The sequence below is a fragment of the Electrona antarctica genome, assembly GCF_951216825.1.
Source record: "Electrona antarctica genome assembly, chromosome: 4".
Classification (NCBI taxonomy): domain Eukaryota; kingdom Metazoa; phylum Chordata; class Actinopteri; order Myctophiformes; family Myctophidae; genus Electrona; species Electrona antarctica.
This window is the reverse complement of record NC_136809.1, coordinates 24,095,060-24,116,121: the sequence shown is the minus strand read 5'-3', so window position 1 is coordinate 24,116,121 and position 21,062 is coordinate 24,095,060. Positions and strand designations below refer to the sequence as shown.

General features: G+C 42.3%; 1 protein-coding gene across 2 annotated transcripts in view; it reads right to left on the bottom strand.

Moving 5' to 3' along the window:
- Window positions 1-31: 31 nt before the first annotated feature.
- The window catches only part of LOC306922479 (protein kinase C alpha type-like), a 167,319-nt gene continuing 146,288 nt past the window's right edge, over window positions 32-21,062 (bottom strand). For both annotated transcript variants that reach the window (XM_079500120.1, XM_079500121.1), the window contains 2 exons: window positions 15,050-15,190; window positions 32-4,495 (listed from right to left, as the gene is read on the bottom strand). In XM_079500120.1, coding sequence (XP_079356246.1) covers window positions 4,328-4,495; window positions 15,050-15,190 — 309 coding nt within the window. In that variant the 3' untranslated portion in view covers window positions 32-4,327. The remainder of the gene's footprint in view (window positions 4,496-15,049; window positions 15,191-21,062) is intronic.

The following is a 21,062-nucleotide window of genomic DNA, read 5'->3' as shown; positions in this document are numbered from 1 at the left end:
TCTCTTCCTACAAACTTAACATTCAAGCTAATATTTTCACATATTTTAATTGGCTATTCGGACCAATTTATTTTAAAATGATGAATATCGAACGGGATGTAAACAGAGGAAAACAAAAAGATAAAACAGAATTGGGAAAAAACACATCTTGGCAAAAAAAAAATCAGTGATTCTCAAAGTGGGGTTCAGGGACCCTCCAAATGGACCCTTACAGGTCTATAACTCTGAAGAGTGTATACACGTGGAACTAACTGGACTCTTAGAGTTATGGGGATCCTTGAAATTAAAAGGTTTGAGAACCACTCCTATAAATCCTTCTCAGTCCACCCCTCAGGTAACAGGGGGTTTGAACCGGGGAGGGAGGGAGGCGAGGGAAGGGGGTGCTTAGAGCAGGTATGAGGCAGTGGGATAGCTTGGTCAGTAGAACCGCGGATGGACTGGCCAGCCACTGAGGAACAAGGCCCAGTGAGTAGAAGGGAGCAGAAGACAGAAGGAGCGACAGGTCAATAGGTGTGTCCTTCAAAGGATTCTTCATACAGCCACTCCTTTACTCATCTATCACCCCGCCCGCCACCAGACCAGTTCCCATCCACCGACAGTTCATCACTCCTTCACCCTCTCTCCTCCTCCCTTTCAGACACATTGCTGAGCATTAGAAACAGTTCAACTTTCACTCGTTTGTCATTCAAGCCGTTATTCCACTCAGTCATTAGTAGGCACAGGGAGGTAGATGGGAGGAGCAAGCATTGTGACACAAAAAGGATGTCATAGTAGTGGTTAACCACTTGAAACCCTATACCTAGCCATTTTTCGCAGAATGTTTGGCTATTATGGCATACCCAGAATAAGGACCCTGGTGCTTATAATGGTCCCTATCTGACCTGGGTGCCAATGCAGATTCACTGGGCATTGCTAGGGGAGCATATAGAGTATGGAAAGTATGGAAGAAACTGGGAGACTAGTTATCAAATATTGCATGTGCCAAATGATTACACAACTATTTGTTGTGTACTGCATGCTCTACACTCTACAGCCTTTTGCTGTGTGCCATAATGGCTAAAAGCTCATTCATACGCACATGAATGCATTTTTTTTTCTCTCCCTCGAGCGACATCGCTGTGCATGATGGATACGATGTACAGACAGATGACTAGCTACCTACAGCAGCTGCATGGCATTGTTAAGTCCAGTGACGTCAATGTGCGTTGGCACATTCCTGTCATGAGGTGGACAGTGATGAGTTGAAGGTATGGCCACTTGCCAGAGGCAGGCGTCTGTCTATGAATGCATCAGGGATCACTATGACTATACAGCTAGTGCAACACTGATATCATTGGGTTCTGGCATTTTCTGGTTTGGCACAGACAGGTAATACAATAGGAAATGCAGGGACAGCAAACAACCCTTACAAAAATAGGGAGGAAACATTACAAAGGTGTGTGTATGTATATGTGTATGTATGTGTGTGTGTGTGGTGTGTGTGGTGTGTGTGTGTGTGTGTGTGTGTGTGTGTGTGTGTGTAGTCAGCCAGATATGCATTACAGTAAAAGTTTCCAACTGTGATATTTCCTATGAAAATTTCTGCATTAAAAGTGATGCCGACAAACCGATTAGACAATAAACTGCTAATAAACTGACAACAACATACAAAATGCAACAAGTATAAGACGGAACCCCGTTAACGAGACACTAATGAGGTCCCTTTGGTCTCTAGAGACAAGAGCAGTGCTGTTGAGTGACACCTCACATCAGATCTGGGTTCAGTCTTCCATATCACCCCCACAGGCATTCAAAAGGTAAAAGCAACCGGTGGCAGTATTTATCAAGCTTGGTCAGGTCTCAGCCAGACAATGTAAACATCACTTTAAAGCTTATTAGAGTGGAATTGTCAGTAGTACATCTTTCACTGCTATTGAACAATGTATCATAATGACTGTGGGAGCTACATTTATTTTTTTATTGATAGAGATATAAATCCTTGCCTGTCATTTTGATACGTAAATTGCCCTTCAGTTCAAATGCTATACTTCTCTCAAAAGACAGCATGACACAGCTGAACCTAGATCTATGTTTGAGGTGCAGTGTGGGGTTTGATACTTAGTAGCATGCAGCATTTTACCCGTGATTTATACTTTGTTGCACGTTGGCTTAAGTTTGTCACGTGCACGGACCATCCTTACCAGCAGCATGCAGGTACAGTAGGGATGGTCAGTCATCACACATGCACTCAAACATGTTGGATATGATCACAGAAAACAGAAAATGCGATAAATCTGCCAAAAACAGGTTATGCCGATATATCACAATTACTGTAGGTAAAGCTGGACTCTATGAAGGACACCCAAATGTTGCAAATTTGATCTGTATTGGGCACTATTTTAATTTTTACATAGAAATATATGTTTAATCTATCTAATGTAATAAAAGCACATTCAGTTGTTGGTATAAAAACTGTAAGTTGCTATACTTCCGCCTTTTAATAACTATGAATATTTACAATGGAGTTATACTCTGGTAAGTGATACATTAAAATCTCAATTATATAATCTAATGAAAAAATTGCATGACATCACAAAGGCAGAGAAGATTCAAACTAATCTATAAAAAAAAAGAATATGACATATAACAAAATGAAAAGTCTTGCACAAGGGATTCCAACATGTGATATGATAATGTGGATGACATGTTCCCCAACACAGAACAAACCTAAAAAATAAAAAAGCATGGTCAACGGAGCTACCTCTCCTCTAGTATGGAAACTACCATTACACAATGATCAACTCAAAGACAAGTGACATCTACTACGTGTTATCATCTAAAAAAAATAAAACAATGACAAATAAAGAAACATTCTGGTGAGTTATTGGGTAATTTCTTCCCAAAGGGAACAGATGGATTCTATTAGGGAACATTTTGACGGTAAAACAACTTATTTTAAGAGACGTACGGCCATACAGTACATATTTTACTAGAGGCCTTTGCTAGTGGACAGAGACAAAGATTAACACTGGATAGTGTTGGGAAATGACTGTAAACTTGGTAGTATCATTAATTAAAGGTAGATATGGCAATGTTCTGCCACTGCCCACAAACTAAACTCCCACAAGTTGTTCCTTCAAAATGTGGTTGTAAAATGAAAAGGAACTAATAGACAACGTGCAGCTCAAAAGGGCTATGAAGGGACTGTATTCTATGCTGCTGATTGTGTGTGCACGGTTAAATCCAGAGTGTGTAACCTGCTTACATTTCTACACCCTCAGTTAACCACTTAAACCCTATAATATAGGGTTTACGAGGTAAACCCCCCTCTACTCTAAATGATGTATCTTCACCAAAAATAGCCGTCCACAGGCTGAACACTCTGGATTTTACTGTGCAGACACCAACCCAGCAGCCTACAATGAGAAGGTGATGAGAGCGTGTTTGGTCATTACGATTAGTTGTGTGGCCCCTCTCACACGTGTGCTGTTCGTACAGTATTATGCATTTGTGCATGCTATTTGCATGCATGTTATAATAACTAGGGTAACTCACTGTCCTTTTGTTAGGTGCTACACACAAACTGGACCATGACACTGGCTAAAATTAAACATTGTACTAAAATAGAATCTCGTAGTCGCCACGAACGTCAGACAAAAAGGGGAGGTAAAACTGTAAACAAGCTACCGTGCACACAGCAAAACCCGGAGGGTTAATTCATTCTGAAAATGTGAAAATGCCCCCTCAAGGGTGTGTTTTTAAAGTGTTAAAGTAAACACTGTGTTTTGCTGTGTACCAACACCAGTCACATGGTGCCAATGCCGACTCCCAATGCTCCCCAACCCCCCCAACTTTGGGCTGAGCTTTTAGGAGATAATAACTTTTACCAAATATTGTATTAGGCTGTAATAGATATCAATTCACTTAGATTTGTAAAGCTTTCAATATTAACAGTGTGTGGGAGATAAGAGAAAAGTTAACCCATCTCACCTAAGGTCTGTATTAAACGTTTAGTTATTATTATTTTTTTAATTCTCTTAATTGTAACATACTGGCATAGGTTCATAAAGACTGACTCAGAATTCTCACTTGTCAATTCGTGTCACAACTGTAGTGGGCTATCCCATTCAAGTGGCAGAGTGGCTATTGGTTATTTCCACTGTGGCGTTCGTTCATGCCAGCCAGTGGATTTTTTTATAGGAAAAATAATATGATATATTTATGTTGGAAATCAAAGATCAGCCTCAATACATCAACGATATTTCGGGGCGTTGTTGGGATCATGTCGCATTCTTTTGGGGTGGGGGGGTGGGGGGGGGTGGGGAGGCGGTCTCAGACTCCGCTGTCATTAGTCGTCAGCGATGAAGCTACTAGGGTGCACGAACTCCGGATTGATGAAGGAGAAGCCGGCGAAGTCGGCCTGGTCGATATTGGCGATGACCAGCTCGTCCGGCGGCGTGAGCTGTGGCTGGGTGCGCGTGAAGAACTTGTCGAAGTTCTCGGCTCCTTTGCCACACTGCAGGAAAAACAGACAGATTGGGAGAAGAGGAGGTTAGAGTCGACGCATGAAGACAGTTACAAGGATGAAATAACGAAGCAGCGTGGTAGCATTATAGACAAACGGTGAACATGCAGTAGACCAGCGATTCCCAACCTATGGGCGAGGGTGGACCGTGAGGTTTGATGCAAGTGAACCTCCAAATAACAGATCTTTTTTTTTACATTGATCCAAGTCAGAACACAATCGATTGATGGATCATTAAAATAAACGTGCTCTGAAAATGCACACAGCCCACCCATCTGACCACTTAACACAGCAGCTGCTGTGGTCAGATGGGTGTGGGCCAGTGCCACAGTGGGCCCCTGCCAGGGGGTCAGTGGGCCCCTGCCAGGGGGTCAGTGGGCCCTGATCCAGAAAAGGTTGGGAACCATGCAATAGACTTGAGTGAACGGGAACCAAGCATAAAGGTGTTAATCAGACAAAAAGAGTTTTCGCTTCACAGCTAAATTCTTGGTGTCAATTTAATTCTGGACCTCTAGGTTGCCTCCAGGGCAGTAAACTGACACACTCTGCCGATCATCTGCTTTCTCCAAGTAGGTAAAAACAGGTAGTAGAAATTGTTAGCACAGATTCCCAGGTATTGTGAGCTGCCCCTATAGATCTGACAGTGATCACTGCTTCCCACAATGCCAGGGAAGACACTGTACTCCTGGTACACTACAGTATATGTTGCTAGGCAACAAAAACAAACCAGAATCTTTGTCACAGTGGAGACATCATCAGACATACAGTAATATACAAACAATGTTGCGGAGATGTACGTTCCCCTCATTAACATGCTTAATGTGAAAATACAATTACCATTTAATTCAAACAAATCTGGTATAGATCTTTTCACCTCAAAGTCACAGGCTCCTGGATAGCTCATGGAAATCAGAATCTGCCAAAATTAGTATCTTGTCCACACTTTCATCCAACAGGACATGACTTGTTTCTTTTGGACGGCTGGGAATTTCACCATAATGTGCCATATACAATGTGGAAAGGAGGGACACCCACACACCGCCACTTGCTGGGTTCAGAGCATTTATTGAAGCAACGTTTCGGTCTTGCGACCTTCCTCAGCCTTGCCTCGCCATCATCGCACCTGCTCAAAATTACCTACCGGGTGTGCGGAAGTCATCTCTCTATAACCATAATGTGCCATGAAACGTTAAAGACATGGTGGTGCCCTCCATGAACTCTGCACACCAGTGTGTCCGACACATCTTACCTTATGTCAGCTGCACCAATTCCACTGTGTGACAAACATGCAAGCCCACCCACTGCTCTACAGATAAACATTAACGCTACCGCCCTAAAACAACATGCCTCAGAATTAAATTGACACACACAATGATTTTGCAGTGCACATGGCAATTTACACTGAGAGACACAAAGCAAAGGCCACATAGTATTAAAGTATTCAGATCAGACATCATCGTCATAATCTATGACAAAAAGATGACGCTGGCAACTGGATCATGTGCTCACACAGAAAACAACAGGCAACACTCTTGGATGCCACATTCACTGTTTCAAACAAATATAGGAGTACGAGTCCATCTCTCCCATGGCCCACATTGAAGTGGAGAGCATCCTACACCTGATGTTCTGTTCTTCTTGTCCTATTATGCACCTACAGTATTCCCGCAATAACTTGACATTACACGCTCTACATCCCATTACAGTGCCGTTAAGCATCCTGGATGCCCAAGTTAACAATGGCACAGCTGTGGAATAGCAATCTGCTCCTAAAAATACATAGGCCACATCTCGGCTCACATGTATTATGTAAATGTTGTTGTGCGTTGCACCTCCCTCTGGCGAAGACTAGTTATGAAGGACAAAATTATAGCTCGAGCCCAAATCCCAACCACGTGATGTTACAAGGTGGCAAACAGGGTTAATTAGTATGTTCACAAGAGCGCAGGCAAACCGCCAATACCAAATGTGAGACATCAAAGTGTCTTCTTTGGTTTGGGTGAAGAGAGGATATTCAAATCGTATGAAAGGCATAGAAATGGTTCATGCCATGCAGCGGTTGAATTAGCACTTGTCTAATGTTGATGTTCTTTACAAACCCAGGTCATGTATGACCAGGAGTGTGAGTGCGCAACTGCGCATCCCATTACTGCCATTTTCAGTGACAATTCTCTCTATAAACTCATGAAAGCAAGTGTGTGTGTGTGTGTGTGTGTGTGTGTGTGTGTGTGTGTGTGTGTGTGTGTGTGTGTGTGTGTGTGTGTGTGTGTGTGTGTGTGTGTGTGTGTGTGTGTGTGTGTGTGTGTGTGGACCCACAAATAAGTAGCAGAAGTCATCATCGGACACGATGGACTACCATAAGCAAGTGTGTGTGTGTGTGTGTGTGTGTGTGTGTGTGTGTGTGTGTGTGTGTGTGTGTGTGTGTGTGTTGTACAATTACTCACTGCCGCATGCTCGGTTGTCATGGGCAATGTAATGTATTTGTGAGAGAAATAAGCAAACCGGTCCAGGAAAACAAGCCCAAAAGAAGCCACTATTATGCCACACGAGCACTTTAAATCGCCAATTTGAAAATATCCAATCTACAAGCTCACAACGCGTTGCATGTTGTTAAGCAGAAGAGGAGGAGGGATGCTAGTAGGAGTCGCATGTGGATTGCATCTGTGGCTGATATTGGGGCACAACATAAGCACATTTCTAAAAAAACATTTAACTATTCTCAACTTTTAAAAGCGCTCTGCTCGGCAAGAAAAGGCACTCTTAAGCCCAAACCACATCACCAAAGGGTGATGTGGGTCCAAAGGGTTTGCGAGGAGTTACATGGTGACCCTTTGGTGTGGTTTGGGCCATTGAATTGAACCAGTTGAATCACTTGGGACGACTTGGGATGACGTGCGTCAACGTGCAACAGGGTATATCACACCGCTGGGACAACGCTAAAACCGTCTCGACCCTTTGGTGTGGTTAGGGCTTAATGAGCGCCTTTTGACAAGCAGCCACTATATGTGGTTTCTTTATGGTCATAGGATTTAACGTTTTTAAAAAATACCACTTTTTTTTGCCTGGTGTGAACACAGCCCAAGGTTGCTGTGGACAATTTGGTAGAATTCATGGCTGAGGAGACACTAGCATTTATCCAGTGTCAGCTGCCAACATACCTTCCCTAGGGGGATATGACTAATTAGCACAAGCTCATTACCCTCTGTACCACTCCCCTCACCCAGGGCAGATATATAAAGGCCGGAACTTATTACAAGGCATTTTGTGCCATAATGTAGCATACTGTTATCTGCCAGTGTTTGCAAACTCGCTTGGAATGGTTGCAATCTAAACCAAATGCTGTTCAGCACCATGAATGGAGAGAAGCAACAACACCACATGCTGTGTGGGAGATGTGCTGGAGATATGTGCCGTTTACATTTCTGCATAATAAAGTAATCAATCAATCACTCAATCAGATCCCTGCTGTGACACAAAATACATCACATTGTGAGTGACGTATTGTGTGGTTGTAGATCTTATCATCTGCTATATTGGAAGAGTCTGACTACAGTATTTGTGACAGTATAATGCCCAAAAGACAGACGCTAAGTTGACTTGAAACGCACGCATGCACGCACGCACGCACGCACGCACGCACGCACGCACGCACGCACGCACTGACTGACTGACTGACTGACTGACTGACTGAGAATACAGTAGTACTGGCTCTGTAGAATCCAAAGCACAGGGGGGTGCAGCAGTGTAACACAAACACACAAGCTGACGGCAACGCAGAACCGGAACAAACAGAAAGGACATTTCTGCTGAAATCAATATTCATGAGTAGGAAATTTGACTGGCACCCATACAGGTTTTTTATAGATTGCAAACGTAGTGGTTTTGTTTTTTTGACAAGGACATGGAATTAAGCACATGGGGAAAAGTTGATACGGCATAAGGCCTCATTTCAGGAAACATTACAGTGGCAGATGTTTTCATTCCAATTTCCTGAATTTCAGTTGCTGTCCATGTAAGAAACAGCTGAATAGCATGGAAACGTTATCAGCATGACAGCATTAAACAATGTGGCAGCTATGTTGCCTGTTCTCCAGCAGAGAATAATGTATGCATCCATTCCCATCCAAGTAGAAAATGCTAGATCGGGATGTGTTGCAACACATTTGTCAGTGAAATTTAGGCTTTATTGTACATCCCATATGCTATCCATATTGAACCTGAAGGAAAATAATTTCAGTCAACTTGAAAGTCCTACTTTATAACTTAAATTATTTTTGAAAATAGAACAAACAGACGATCTACATCTACAAGCTACATTTTACATAATACCACCTGGCTGTTCACTATATGCTCAACAGGTTGAGAATCTGTTTTTGAGGGGCGCTAGCCCCTCCTATTCCCAGCTTTGTGTGTGTGTGTGTGTGTGTGTGTGTGTGTGTGTGTGTGTGTGTGTGTGTGTGTGTGTGTGTGTGTGTGTGTGTGTGTGCGCGCGCGTGTGCGTGTATACCCATAGCGATGATTTGATTGGCTGAGCCACGGAATTGAGGGAAAAAAAGTGAGGACGCCAAAAGCGATTGGCCGGATTGGAATTGAGGATAAATGAGTACCACAGACGAAAAACAGTCTAAGTCCAAATTTCAGACTGACCCCTCCACGAAAAGGCCTCGTTGTCCTGACCACTTATCTATCATTTATATATTATGGATCAATAGTGTGGACTTAGACTGTTATTCGTCTGTGGTACGAAATAGTGATGACAGAAAAGTGAGGATGCCAAAAGTGATTGGCCGGAATGTGATGCAGTATGATGATAAGAGCGCCCCTCACTTTTTTATTTGTATTATTGTTACTTTCCATAATACACACGAGGCATACATGGGATCAAAATACCGTTGTCCGCAACCCATGGTGCCTGTCACATTTCGCATTAATTTTGATGAATTATTTTCCATGGCGAGGATACACTACTGCATGTGCTGAGTGAGCTCGACTGCTAGAGGTTAAAAATAGCTCAACGTGTTGGGAAAGAGCAGCAGAGTTGGAGCGTGTTGGGAAAGAGCAGCAGAGTTGGAGCCACAAGAACCTCCCAATCATAGATTTAGCCCTCGGCGTACTAGCTAAAAAAAAGAGATGTCGTGGTGTTTTAGTCTGTTTGTCTTTGCTTGGCATTTTAACATTTCCACAAGGCACCAACATACATTGGATTTGTGATAAAAGAGGATACTGACTACATTTAAATTCTAACACTGTGGAACTTTTAATGAAGTGCCATGTTTTCATTTTCGTGATAGTCAGTGTGCCATATAATTATGACACCAGATCAAAATGTAATCCCTCCCCAGTCATGGGTTAGGAGTCTGAATGAATGCACAATTACAAGATGTAATTGGTAAATGAGGTGAGTGGACTTAATTTAACGGACTAAACTTTTTTGGAATATTTAATTTTAAAAGAAAAACGTCTCTCTCACACGTATGCCAGTGTGCCAGTGATCACCCTCCCTTGTGCCAATGTTGGCACCCGTGCCCAAGGTTGCCTACGCCTAGTCTAACAGACATCTGTGATATCTTGAATTATTACTACTCGGCTTGGTTGAATGCTTCATTCTGATTGGTCAATCACTGAATTCAGCGGCGCGTTATTTCTGGATAATGACCGCTGGGCTCAATAACAGACCACTGTCTAATCAAAGACCTAGATCACCTGCTTATATTTGCGCAGCTTGATTTTGTGCCATATCCAACATGACAGCCATGTAAACAAACACACAATGTAATTTACAACTAAATATTGCTCTCAAGAATGTTTTTGAAAACATTTGAAGCGAGAAATATGCAATGCAGTAACGAAAAATCGAAAATGTATTCTATTTGATCAACTTTTCTTTGTTTTCTGAGGCCCTGGTTTTCTGATTTGTGTTTGATTGGCAGAACAGTCATCAAATGTTTGGTCAAACCATGTGACTTCCATTGGAAAAGCATTGAGGCGGCCATTAAACACAGACAGAACATGCATTTGATGTGTGTGTATGAGGCCATACAGAACACATGTGTTTGATAACCGCCTCAATGCCTCAATGGGAGTCACATGGTTTGACCTAACATTTGTGTTTGATTGCTTGATTGCTGCCCACCTCCCCCCATCAAACACAAATGTTTGGTCAAACCAGGTGACTCCCATTGGAAAAGCATTGAGGCAGCCATCAAACACAGACAGAACACAGAACATGCGTTTGATACATGTGTATGAGGCCTTAGGCGACCGTGTCCTCCCTGCACAACACTTATGGAATACTTTCTTTATTATCGTAAGCAAGGAACTACTTTGTTTTGTTGTTACTTTTGGGTCAATTTAATAATCAATTTATTAAGTAGCCTCAGTGTTATTTCTCAACAACTACCGGCACGGAATATAGTATGCCTTGCATATCAATTTATTAATCACATGCTCAGTCTCAGATAGGCTATTGTTAAACTCCATATTAAAGCCTTATAGTGACACAGCGGAGCACTTCAGTGCGCCTCGGAGCCCCAATTAGATACAGATTGAATCATTAATTGATGTAGCTATTTACAACCTTCATATGTATTGTTGAACATATGTTGTGTTGAAATCAGAAGGATCAAAATGGGAAATTTAAACAAATTACATCTAATATACAGTAGGTATATTGACAAACTACCCAATTTTTTTACTTTGAATGCAAGGTGAACAATATTTGCGCTGGAGTTCAGTTTATAGGATTAACATCTTTAGACATACAGTGTACTCCCAGTCTCCCACACACCCTTTTAGTGTCTCTATATGGATGTTTGACCTAGTTTTGTTCTCTCTAATCGCTCTCTCTCTGTGCACATATGCAGACACACACTTGTGCACTCAAGCATATTAAAAGCACTCTTACTATGATAAATGAGAGCCTGTCTCCATTAGAAGTAAGGCCAAGACTCTCTCTCTCTCTCTTTCTCTCTCTCTCTCGCTCTACACTAGCAGTATCATTCTTTCACCATCACTATACAGTATGTATAATGCTTGTTTTCTGAATTTAACATAATATATTCAAGGCTTATGTATTTTGAATGTATTATAGCTCTACAAATATTATTGTTGGATATCTTCAACAACTCGATAAGAGTTCATGCTGAATAAATCCTATGGAAGAGTTCAGTACCAGGGGCAAATGAAAAGGTTTAAAAGAGAATAATGCCCAACAACATACAGATGAGATCTGGGATCTATTTGCTTTTGGGTTCAGTCACATGGTAAATATAAACTTGTAGACAAGAATAAGAGAAATATGTTTCCGAGCCCACTGAGCTCAGTCAAAATGCATTTTCAGCTGCACTCAGCATTAAATAGATACAATGTTATAGATTGTGACCGGTCCATTTATATTCACTCCAATTTCCAGAATTTGTCATACAACAAATCATATTACTGTATGTGGTTAATCTATTTGACCCATTTCCTTCTTCTGCCTTCCTCCCTCCCTTAGAACGCTACAGATGGTCAGCCAATCAACAAGTGGACCACAAACATGTGGGCGTCAAATGTATCCTACAGTGACGGCTTACCGTCATTACTTATTGTCACGTAATTTGTAATTACCTGACATATGATGTAGTGTGTATGCACGCTTTGATCGCCGGCACCCGATTTTTGCTGCGTTGATAGGCCGTGCAGGGACAAACACCATACGTCTGTATACATACCATACTGTCTACAATCTACATACGGTAACGGCGTCTGCATTAGCGCAAGCTCTTAAACCGATGCTCCCTTCGTGCGCGGCGCCTCGCTTTGGATTTGGGGCTCGAGTCCTCCAGGCTGTCTAGTCTAGCATACACAAGTGATTAATTCGATGCCTCTCTGAGCTGGCTGCTACTGGTGTATTGATTGCAATTCCACAGCAGTCACACGTGGATGAAGTGAGATCGAATGGCAAGCGGAGGAAGGTGGAAACGGGACGAGACGGAGGGTGGAGAGGAGTGGTGTGTGTGTGTGGGGGGGTGGTTGGGAAGCAGTTGGGGTCAGTGTCTTGCTCAAGGACACTTCGAGATCAAACCAGATAGCATTCCGGTTCCCAGTCATTGACTGCCAAATGTATTTCTCTCTGCGTTTACCCCTTGCCACGTTTTCTTTCTAGTTAGAGTTAGAGGTTGGGGCAGCCACCTCCCAATAGAAAGTAACATATCAAGTATATATTTGTATATGTTAAATTTTGTTCTATCTCAATAAATGTATTGAGATTAAATAGATCATAAGATGATATTTGTACACATGTAAGGTCTGACTCCTTAATTGTTTTTAAAAATATATTTTTCCTTGTGGGACTGCAATTTGAACCACGCACATGTCGAACACACGCACGACACGTGTGACCCAATTCATGTATTTAGTTTCCTTTCTCTGTGTTTTCTCAAAGTGTCAAACAGTGAAAACAGAGACAGAGAACTAGACCGAGGATAAATGAGAAACAGGGAGAGAGTCTGTGTTTGTATGCATGTATACTGTACACAAGGGAATTCAAAAGCACTCCTTTGCCGACAGCTTTATGAAGCATTCATTCATAATATATGGTGGCGTTTGAGTTAATTATGCATCGAGGTTGTCTTTGAAATTACTTACGGCCCATACAGCAGATGACATGACACATATAGCTCCAGCTATAGGCGTTTTGACTATACAAATGCAGGTCAAGTAAAGGGTATACAGTACAATAACGACTGACTATGTACATTATGTTGTGATCTCAGTAAAATGTATCACTGAACTATGTCGACTGCATTCAGTTTGTACTCTTATTGGAGGTTAAAAAGCATTCTGTAATTAAAGCTAATGAATGCAACACATTAACATACCTGGCCCTTATAACCTTGATTCTAATGGACCGTTATGGAATGACTGAACTCTTTGCTTCATTACCTTAAGTAGCTAGAGAATTATACTTTTTTTTAATTTATGGCACTTTGAGTTGCTTTGGATAATAAATGCATAGCAACATACCATACATAGTCCCATGTTTGGCCTGGCCATAGGTAGGCTACTGAAGAGCAGATGGGATGGATAGCTTGGTGCAGGCCAACGCCATTAACCAACATTAACCTCCATCCATGTCTTGTCCACTTACCTTCATTAACAGCCATGAGCCATTATTCTACGAGTTATCTCGTATATCTATTGCCTCATTCGATGACGACGAATTTGACCAGGATGTCGAGTAACAACGTCGCCCAGATACGCCTGTAGTAGACCCGTGGCCCAGCCTCAATGCTCGTGCGTGCGTGCGTGCGTGCGTGCGTGCGTGCGTGAAATGAAAATAAAAAGCTTGTGTGTATCTAATGTCTAGAAATAACTCACTCAAGCAAAAGTAGATGCTTCCAAATAACAATCTAAAAGGGGCTATAAATACAGAAACATCTATTCCATTGCAGCGGTAAAGTTACATTCTACACACTGCATGTGTGTGTTCTGACAAGTGATTGAAATGCTCCGGTGAAAGCTGGTAAAAACAGACAAGCACACACACTCCCTAGGGAAGTGATAAACACAGAACATCAAATAAAATGGTTGAGCAGAGTAAGAAAGCAACCTGCAAGCGGCACTGTAGGAACAAAAGATGCCATCTTTGCCTCTTAGCTAATTAGCACATACTGTATGCTCTTGTTTAAGTATATGCAAACATACACTGTATACGTACATAAATTTTTTGAACTCATGATTGTGCATGAGTGCATTAACAAATTCTGTGTGTGTGTGCTCACTGCTCATGCTGGTTAATGTGGCCATGCGTGTACTGTACCATATGTTCTGTAGCCACAGTACTACATGGCATTTTTACCAGCTGCTGTGTAAGCACAGCTGGTCAATGTTCTCTCTGCGGTGCTTTGAGACCTATGTTTCTCATTGGCTGTACTGACAACCTATCGTCCTGATTGGCTGCCTCGTCTCTAGGCAACCACACAACTTTTTGTACATTTCCACCTTCAGTTGATGCTTCATATCCATATGAGTGAAAAGGCCGGGATGATCGGTTTATTTTTCAAACACAGTTCTTATATGAAGAGATCTAATATCTCCCTAAAAAGTACACGAACCTGTGGCGCCCTCTACTGACAGTGACGTCAGGACTTCGGTGCTCTATAAGGCAGCAGCTGGTAATTAATTGATGTCATCAATTCTTGTTTTTTTAAAGGTTTAACAGTACTTCCTCAGCACTGCGACAACGTTGAGGGAGACCGCTTTTTGGTCTTCCTGTATTTGCTTCTGAGATGCAGTGGCGTATAAGTAAAAGTATTGAAAAATGTGTATATTACATTTACTTAAGTACAGTACTTCAGTAAATGTATTTAATTACTTTCAACTACTGCTCATAGCTGGATCAAAGACTTGCGGACAGACAGCTTGGTGCATTCCAACCCCACCCCCATGACTGTGATTGGCTGAAGCGCACACACAGCTCCCGTTTCACTAGGAAATATGTCACGATACAGAAATTAAAAACTCACAAATGAACACATGTGGAGTGTACTGTGGAGGACTCACCACTTTGGGCTTGAACGGAGGCTGTATATCGCGGGTCTCCAGGCGCTCCCAGTCGATGCGTCTGAAGAAGGCGTGCTGCTTGAGGTCACGCTCCCCTTCCGGGCCACAGGCTAGACGCTTTGACGGGTGTTTGGTCATCAGCTGGTCACAGGGAATGACACGAGGGTGGACATGACAGTTAGTACACACTCACGAGTCATGAACCACTTGCGTCCAAATTTTGGGCATGCCATGTCATTATAGGTTGAACATTTGCAAGAAATAGTGAAAACTAGATAAAGTGCCCCTCGGGGCACAGGTCTCCACCAGGCCAGGTCAGGCTGTGGCCTCCTGGTGGCGCTATAATAGGCCAATGTGAAAAGGGTGCCATTTGTTCTTACGCCTTTGATGGCAATTGGGTGATTTGAGGCATTTTGTTCCAAAAATGTGTTTTGCAAAAATTCACCTGTTGGTTGTGCTATAACAAGCCAATGTGAAAACTGAAAAGGGTGGGATATATTCCTCAGCCTAGTAGGAAAGTGCGTGAAAGATTTCACGTAAATTGCACGCTACTTTCATGATTTGAGGCTTTTTGTTCAAAACGGGCCAATCCTGCAAACTTTGAAAGCCAATGTTAGCCAATTAGGATGGAGTATGAAATATCGGACAGATTCGTCTTGAGCACATGACTATAGAGATACTGTAATGATTTGCGGGATTTTTGGACAAAATCTGGAGGAGTAATATCAAAAAATGTGTTTTACAAAAGTCGGCATCCTGGTGGGGCTATAACAGGCCGTTCTGGAAGATTTGGGGCAGAGGTTCATCGTTGGCATCTAGGGAATGTGTGTGCAAAGTTTGGCATCGACCGGGTTAACAGCCTCTCCTTTATCTAACGGGCATGTAATACTGGTTTTGCAGTAGCTTTAGCCACTAAATTGTACACACTGTGCTGCTGTCTCTCTGAATAATCCTCGTTCATTCGCTGTTTATTCTATTAGCTGCTATAGTTTCCCTTGCATTTCATTCTTTTGCACACCTGACTCTGGCTATATTGCTAAGCTTTGTTTGGCCTGGGCCTTTGATCCCAACAAAAGGACCGGATTGTACCTTGATTGATCATTCACTCCTTCCAGCTGCTGTTTTAATTGGCTATACACCTTTTATTTTATTTTTGTACAATACCTTATGTACATTTTTTTCATCCCCCTCAGAATGAATTCTGTACTGGCCATATAAGGAGCATGTCTTGAGTGTACAGGGTTTGATGAGGTCAGCTCAGTTATGGAGATCTAAGGGTGGTAGCGGGGCCATTCTCTTGAGTGTACAGGGTTTGATGAGGGCCTAGGTAGGTCCGGGCCTCAAATTTCGGGCCTGTTGAGAACTCTAGTTTTCGCCGGCTGCGGCTGCACTATTAACTTTAGGGCAGGCCCATCTAGAGTTTGAATGGACAGGTGGGCCTGTAGAGAACTCTAGTTTTCGCCGGCTGTGGCTGAACTAATAACTTTGGCGCAGGCCCGTCTAGAGTTTGAAATTTGAATGGACATCGAAGAGGAAGGAGGGAAGGATGGAAGGATGGGAAAGGATCAACGTATGGAATGTTAACAGGTTCTGAAATATATCCATATATGGAGATCTAAGGGTTTGAGATTTGAGGTCAGAGATGTAGAGTTGTTGGCCAATAGTGATGACATCAGGGATCTCCATATATGGGCTTAACTGTGACAGCAGCTCGCATTTACTATGACATCAGGGTCTCCACATCTCCATCCCTGATGATGTCACATGTCACGATGACACACTAACTGACGGGAAATGCTCGATTCCAAAATGCTCGATTCCCATTTTGGGCGGGAACCCCTTTTGGTGTTAGCATTATGGTATGCTTTAGCTATTGAAAAATAGCAGATCTACAAGCTCATAGTGCGCCACCGAGTGGCGCACTACGAGCTTGTAGGTCTGCTATTTTTGAAAAATCAAAGAACGACTGACATAGAAACATAGCTTTTTCAGAAAACTGTCAGGATGTAGAAGACATTTTTAGAATCCGATCTCAGGTCAAAATGGGTTAACACAAGGTCATGGGTTCAAATCCGGGTATCCTGGAAGGTGAAAAAATGCCGGAACAGTGGAGAAGTAGTACTGTATGAATACTGGTACCAATTCTCATACACAGAAAGCTGATGAGCAACAGCATGGGAAAGAGTAGTGGAAGCTAGGCTAATAAGAGAGGACGCACTGTTCGCCTTGAAGAAAGTACCACAGACGCACTGTTCGCCTTGAAGAAAGTACCACAGACGCACTGTTCGCCTTGAAGAAAGTACTGAGTGTTGATGGAAGTATAGTATAGTATAGTATAGTGAAGGGCAGAAGGAGTTACACTGTATCTTTGTGGACACAGAAAAATCGCACCCGTGTGAAGTGAGGGGCACTCCTATCATCACACGTCATCATCTCATTCTGGCCAATCACAATTTCCATCCTCACTTTTGAGGACTTTTTTTCCCCTCAAAGCTGCACATACTGTAGGAGGGAAGCATACCATTCAAAAAACATCTAAAGAAATATCTTATTTCTTCCTCTCTGTAGATTACATGATTTACTTTTATGTGTTATATTTTATTTTGTGTGTTTGTTGTTTGTATTGTTTATTTCCCTTTTTTGTGCAGTCTGTGTTTTTTATTTCTTTATTGCACATCTGCCCCCCTTTGCCAAACTTGTAGACTTTTGTATTGTTCTTAATTGAACTTTTAATCTGTTTTAAATTAATTGACCTCATACAGGAAAGGATTCCAAATCAGCCAGCTGGCTTCTTCCTTTCCTTGCATTGTATTTTTGTTTTTTGATATGTATTGTCTATCTTTTGTACTACATGCTAAATAAATAAACCTAAATAAACCTAAACCTACCATGATACTGTAGGTTTCCAAGAGAGGAAGTGTGGCATTGCATGAGGAAGTCAGGAGTGGCAGAGAAGTATGTCAAAATGGTGCAGGACATGTATGAGGATAGTGTGACGGGAAAACATGAGTATTAGTTTACTAAGTTCTAACTTCAACTTTATCGTCAGGTTTACAGGTGTAAAAACGTGGGCAAAATTCTTTGTCATATACAACAAGCTCCCGTCATTGTTATTTGCCCTTCCAAGAAAGGGGGAAAGAATAGAGACGGGAGGAAAACAGGAAAACGTCTCAGATGAAAATGTGCTTGAAGCGAGGAGAATCCAGAATAATTGTCATTCTCTCTTTGTTTTCTCTCTTTTATCCGGGGCCACCTGATTCCACCTATTTTCTAGGTCAACTACCCGACAGCCAGAGAGATGGGGCTGATAAATAAAAAATAATATAGCTCTCTGTCTGCCTCTCTCACGCTCCACCTCCCATCCTCTCTTTCCTTCATCCTCACCTCTTTGCGATGCCAGTGCCACTTCAAATCGTGTGGCAGATGCAGTGACTGGTGAGGGCATGGTTTGTTTGTCTTGTGCTGTGCGTTCTGTTATACTTTAGCTATTGAAAAATAGCAGATCTACAAGCTCATAGCGTGGCACCGAGTGCCACGCTACGAGCTTGTAGATGCAAATCTTTGAAAATCTTTTAAAAACGTTCACTCTTTCAGAGTGAACGTTTTTAACTCAAATCTTTGCTTCTGGGGGGTCCCCTAGAACAACATATGTTGTTGTTGTTGTTTGGTTCGTGGCCAATTACATATAATTCTGGGGGTCCTTGACATGAAATACTGTAGTTTGAGAACCACTGATACAGAGAAATCGTTTTTTTCTGAAAACGGTCATGGTTTAGAAGACATTTGTAGAATCATCCTCAGGTCGAAATGGGTTAACTTAGAACAAAATGTTAAACCCCCTCTCAGATGGAGTGGGAGAAAACAGACAGTGCTGACAAAAAGTATGTCAACGTGATATGTCAACGTGATATGAACGTTTTACCACTCATAGATCATAATCACAGTCTGCGTCAGTGATTGTTGTGCGTGGTAGTGTATCATTAGAAAGTGTTGCCCTTTACGTAGGTGATTTGAATGCATGCTCATTGCTCATTTGTCGCAATTTGTCCTAGTCCCTAGGAATGAAGGAGTTGTGAGAGTTATTAGACTAGGCTATGTATTAACGCTCTAAGGATAACATGACTTATTCACGTCCACCATTCTGTACTGTATGTGCTAATGGCAGACATGCACCAGGACTTAATGCAGCCAAGGAATCCATTGACAGCGTAATGCAGAAACATTAAGCGGATAGCTATTAAGAAAGTGCACACTTAGCAATGGGGCAAGTTATTGTTCTATGGGGGAGAGTGGTCGGTAATTCATATGGAAGGCTGATGTGCACAAACCATTGAGGAAGAATTTATTTTAACTCCTTTTCTGCAGGATTGGACAACTTTAATTAATGATCACAGATTGCCAAGGATGAGGTTTTATACTGAAATTTAAAAAATAAAAAATAAAAAATATTTATTTCTGTTCCATGTGTGATATCATCGGTTATATTCCATCCAGGTCCCAGTCGAAGAAACTCTTTGCATTGGAATTGAGCTCAGATTGAGTTGATCATACAAAATCAATGTTTTTGGAGCTCAATAAAAAAATGTGGCGACCACGCTGGACCGCTGCAGCTGTTGTGGTCACTGACCATGTATCTAGTGCACCCCTGAAATGCTTCCATGTTCCCGGAAGTGCGTCAATTTCATCAATATCTCGCTTCTAAAAGGGGCCACATAGGGCTAAAACCTTGGCGGTCTGAGCCATTTCTAGATGGTGCTGTTGGGCAGTCAAACCCTCACAGACTCATTATTTTCTAAAACATACTGTAGTTCTCAGTTAGCCTACAGCCTAGTTGTTGTAACCCTCATTATATTTTATTCTTGTGTGTGAGCCTTGGGGCAGGATGACCACACGCACCGCACGCACGCACGCACGCACGCACGCACGCACGCACGCACGCACGCACGCACACGCTAATGACCAGAAACAACACCTGTCATCCAATGTTTCTCTGACAGCTGTTGAAATATGGCACGAGACATTTAGAACTCCACATGCACAGTGGTACTGTACATTGTGCATTACCGTGGCTCTTGAAAGCAATGCACCCACTGTGTTATGAACCACAGTAACTAATAGTGCAGAAGTGAGTTTGTGGATCCTGGACCAGTATGGTATTGCATAATTGCATGGTATTGCCATGGTCCAAGGAATCCAGAGAAAAAAATCATTGTATGCCTTACGGCTACAAATGTATGCCAAAATGCAAATTGGCCTGCCATGAGGCCGAAAATAGCCTACAGGGAGCGTGCGTGCACAGTTTCACGCTGTTTGGACCAACAGCGCCGGAGATTACACTTCAGACAGACGGAGACAGACAGACAGTCTCACATGAGTGAGTATACAGAATCCTCCACCTTTGGCCGCTTTTCACCGCCTGGCAACAGAGGTCGCCAGGAGGTGCATAACCAGTAGGTGTGGGTTAAGTGATGATAATATAAATACACATTCAAGTATCTGGTAATGTATACAATCACCATACCAACTTTGATGAGGCAGTATCAAATTGTGTTGTTCAAAAAAGATTATTTTCATTTCCTGAAATGTTTCTATTTTGGAACGGTGTGTAAATCCACATGTTGACTGACTCAACATAAACAACTTTCTTTACGGTAATGTCATAACCATAAACATGGAACCAGGTGTGAATCCAGCCGCAGACACAGTTTGGGGTGGAAAGGAAAGGAAATTTGCTACCTGTTTTTAACACATTTTCATGTTCACAGGGCTGTCTGAAAGCAAACAGAAAGCCTGTAGAAACGTCATGGATGGCTGGCTATTGGTATAGTGTATCAGGAAGTCAATCAATCTACCCGTTTTTTAATTTAGTGTCCTGAATGCTGATTGTGTTCAGACAGAGTACCAGTATGTTCTCCCCCTCTCCTGTCTCTAACAGGAGACAGGAGAAACATGTGGACATCCAAACATGTGGACATCCAAAACACTAACAGTAGGTGGGTGAGATGGGGTGTTG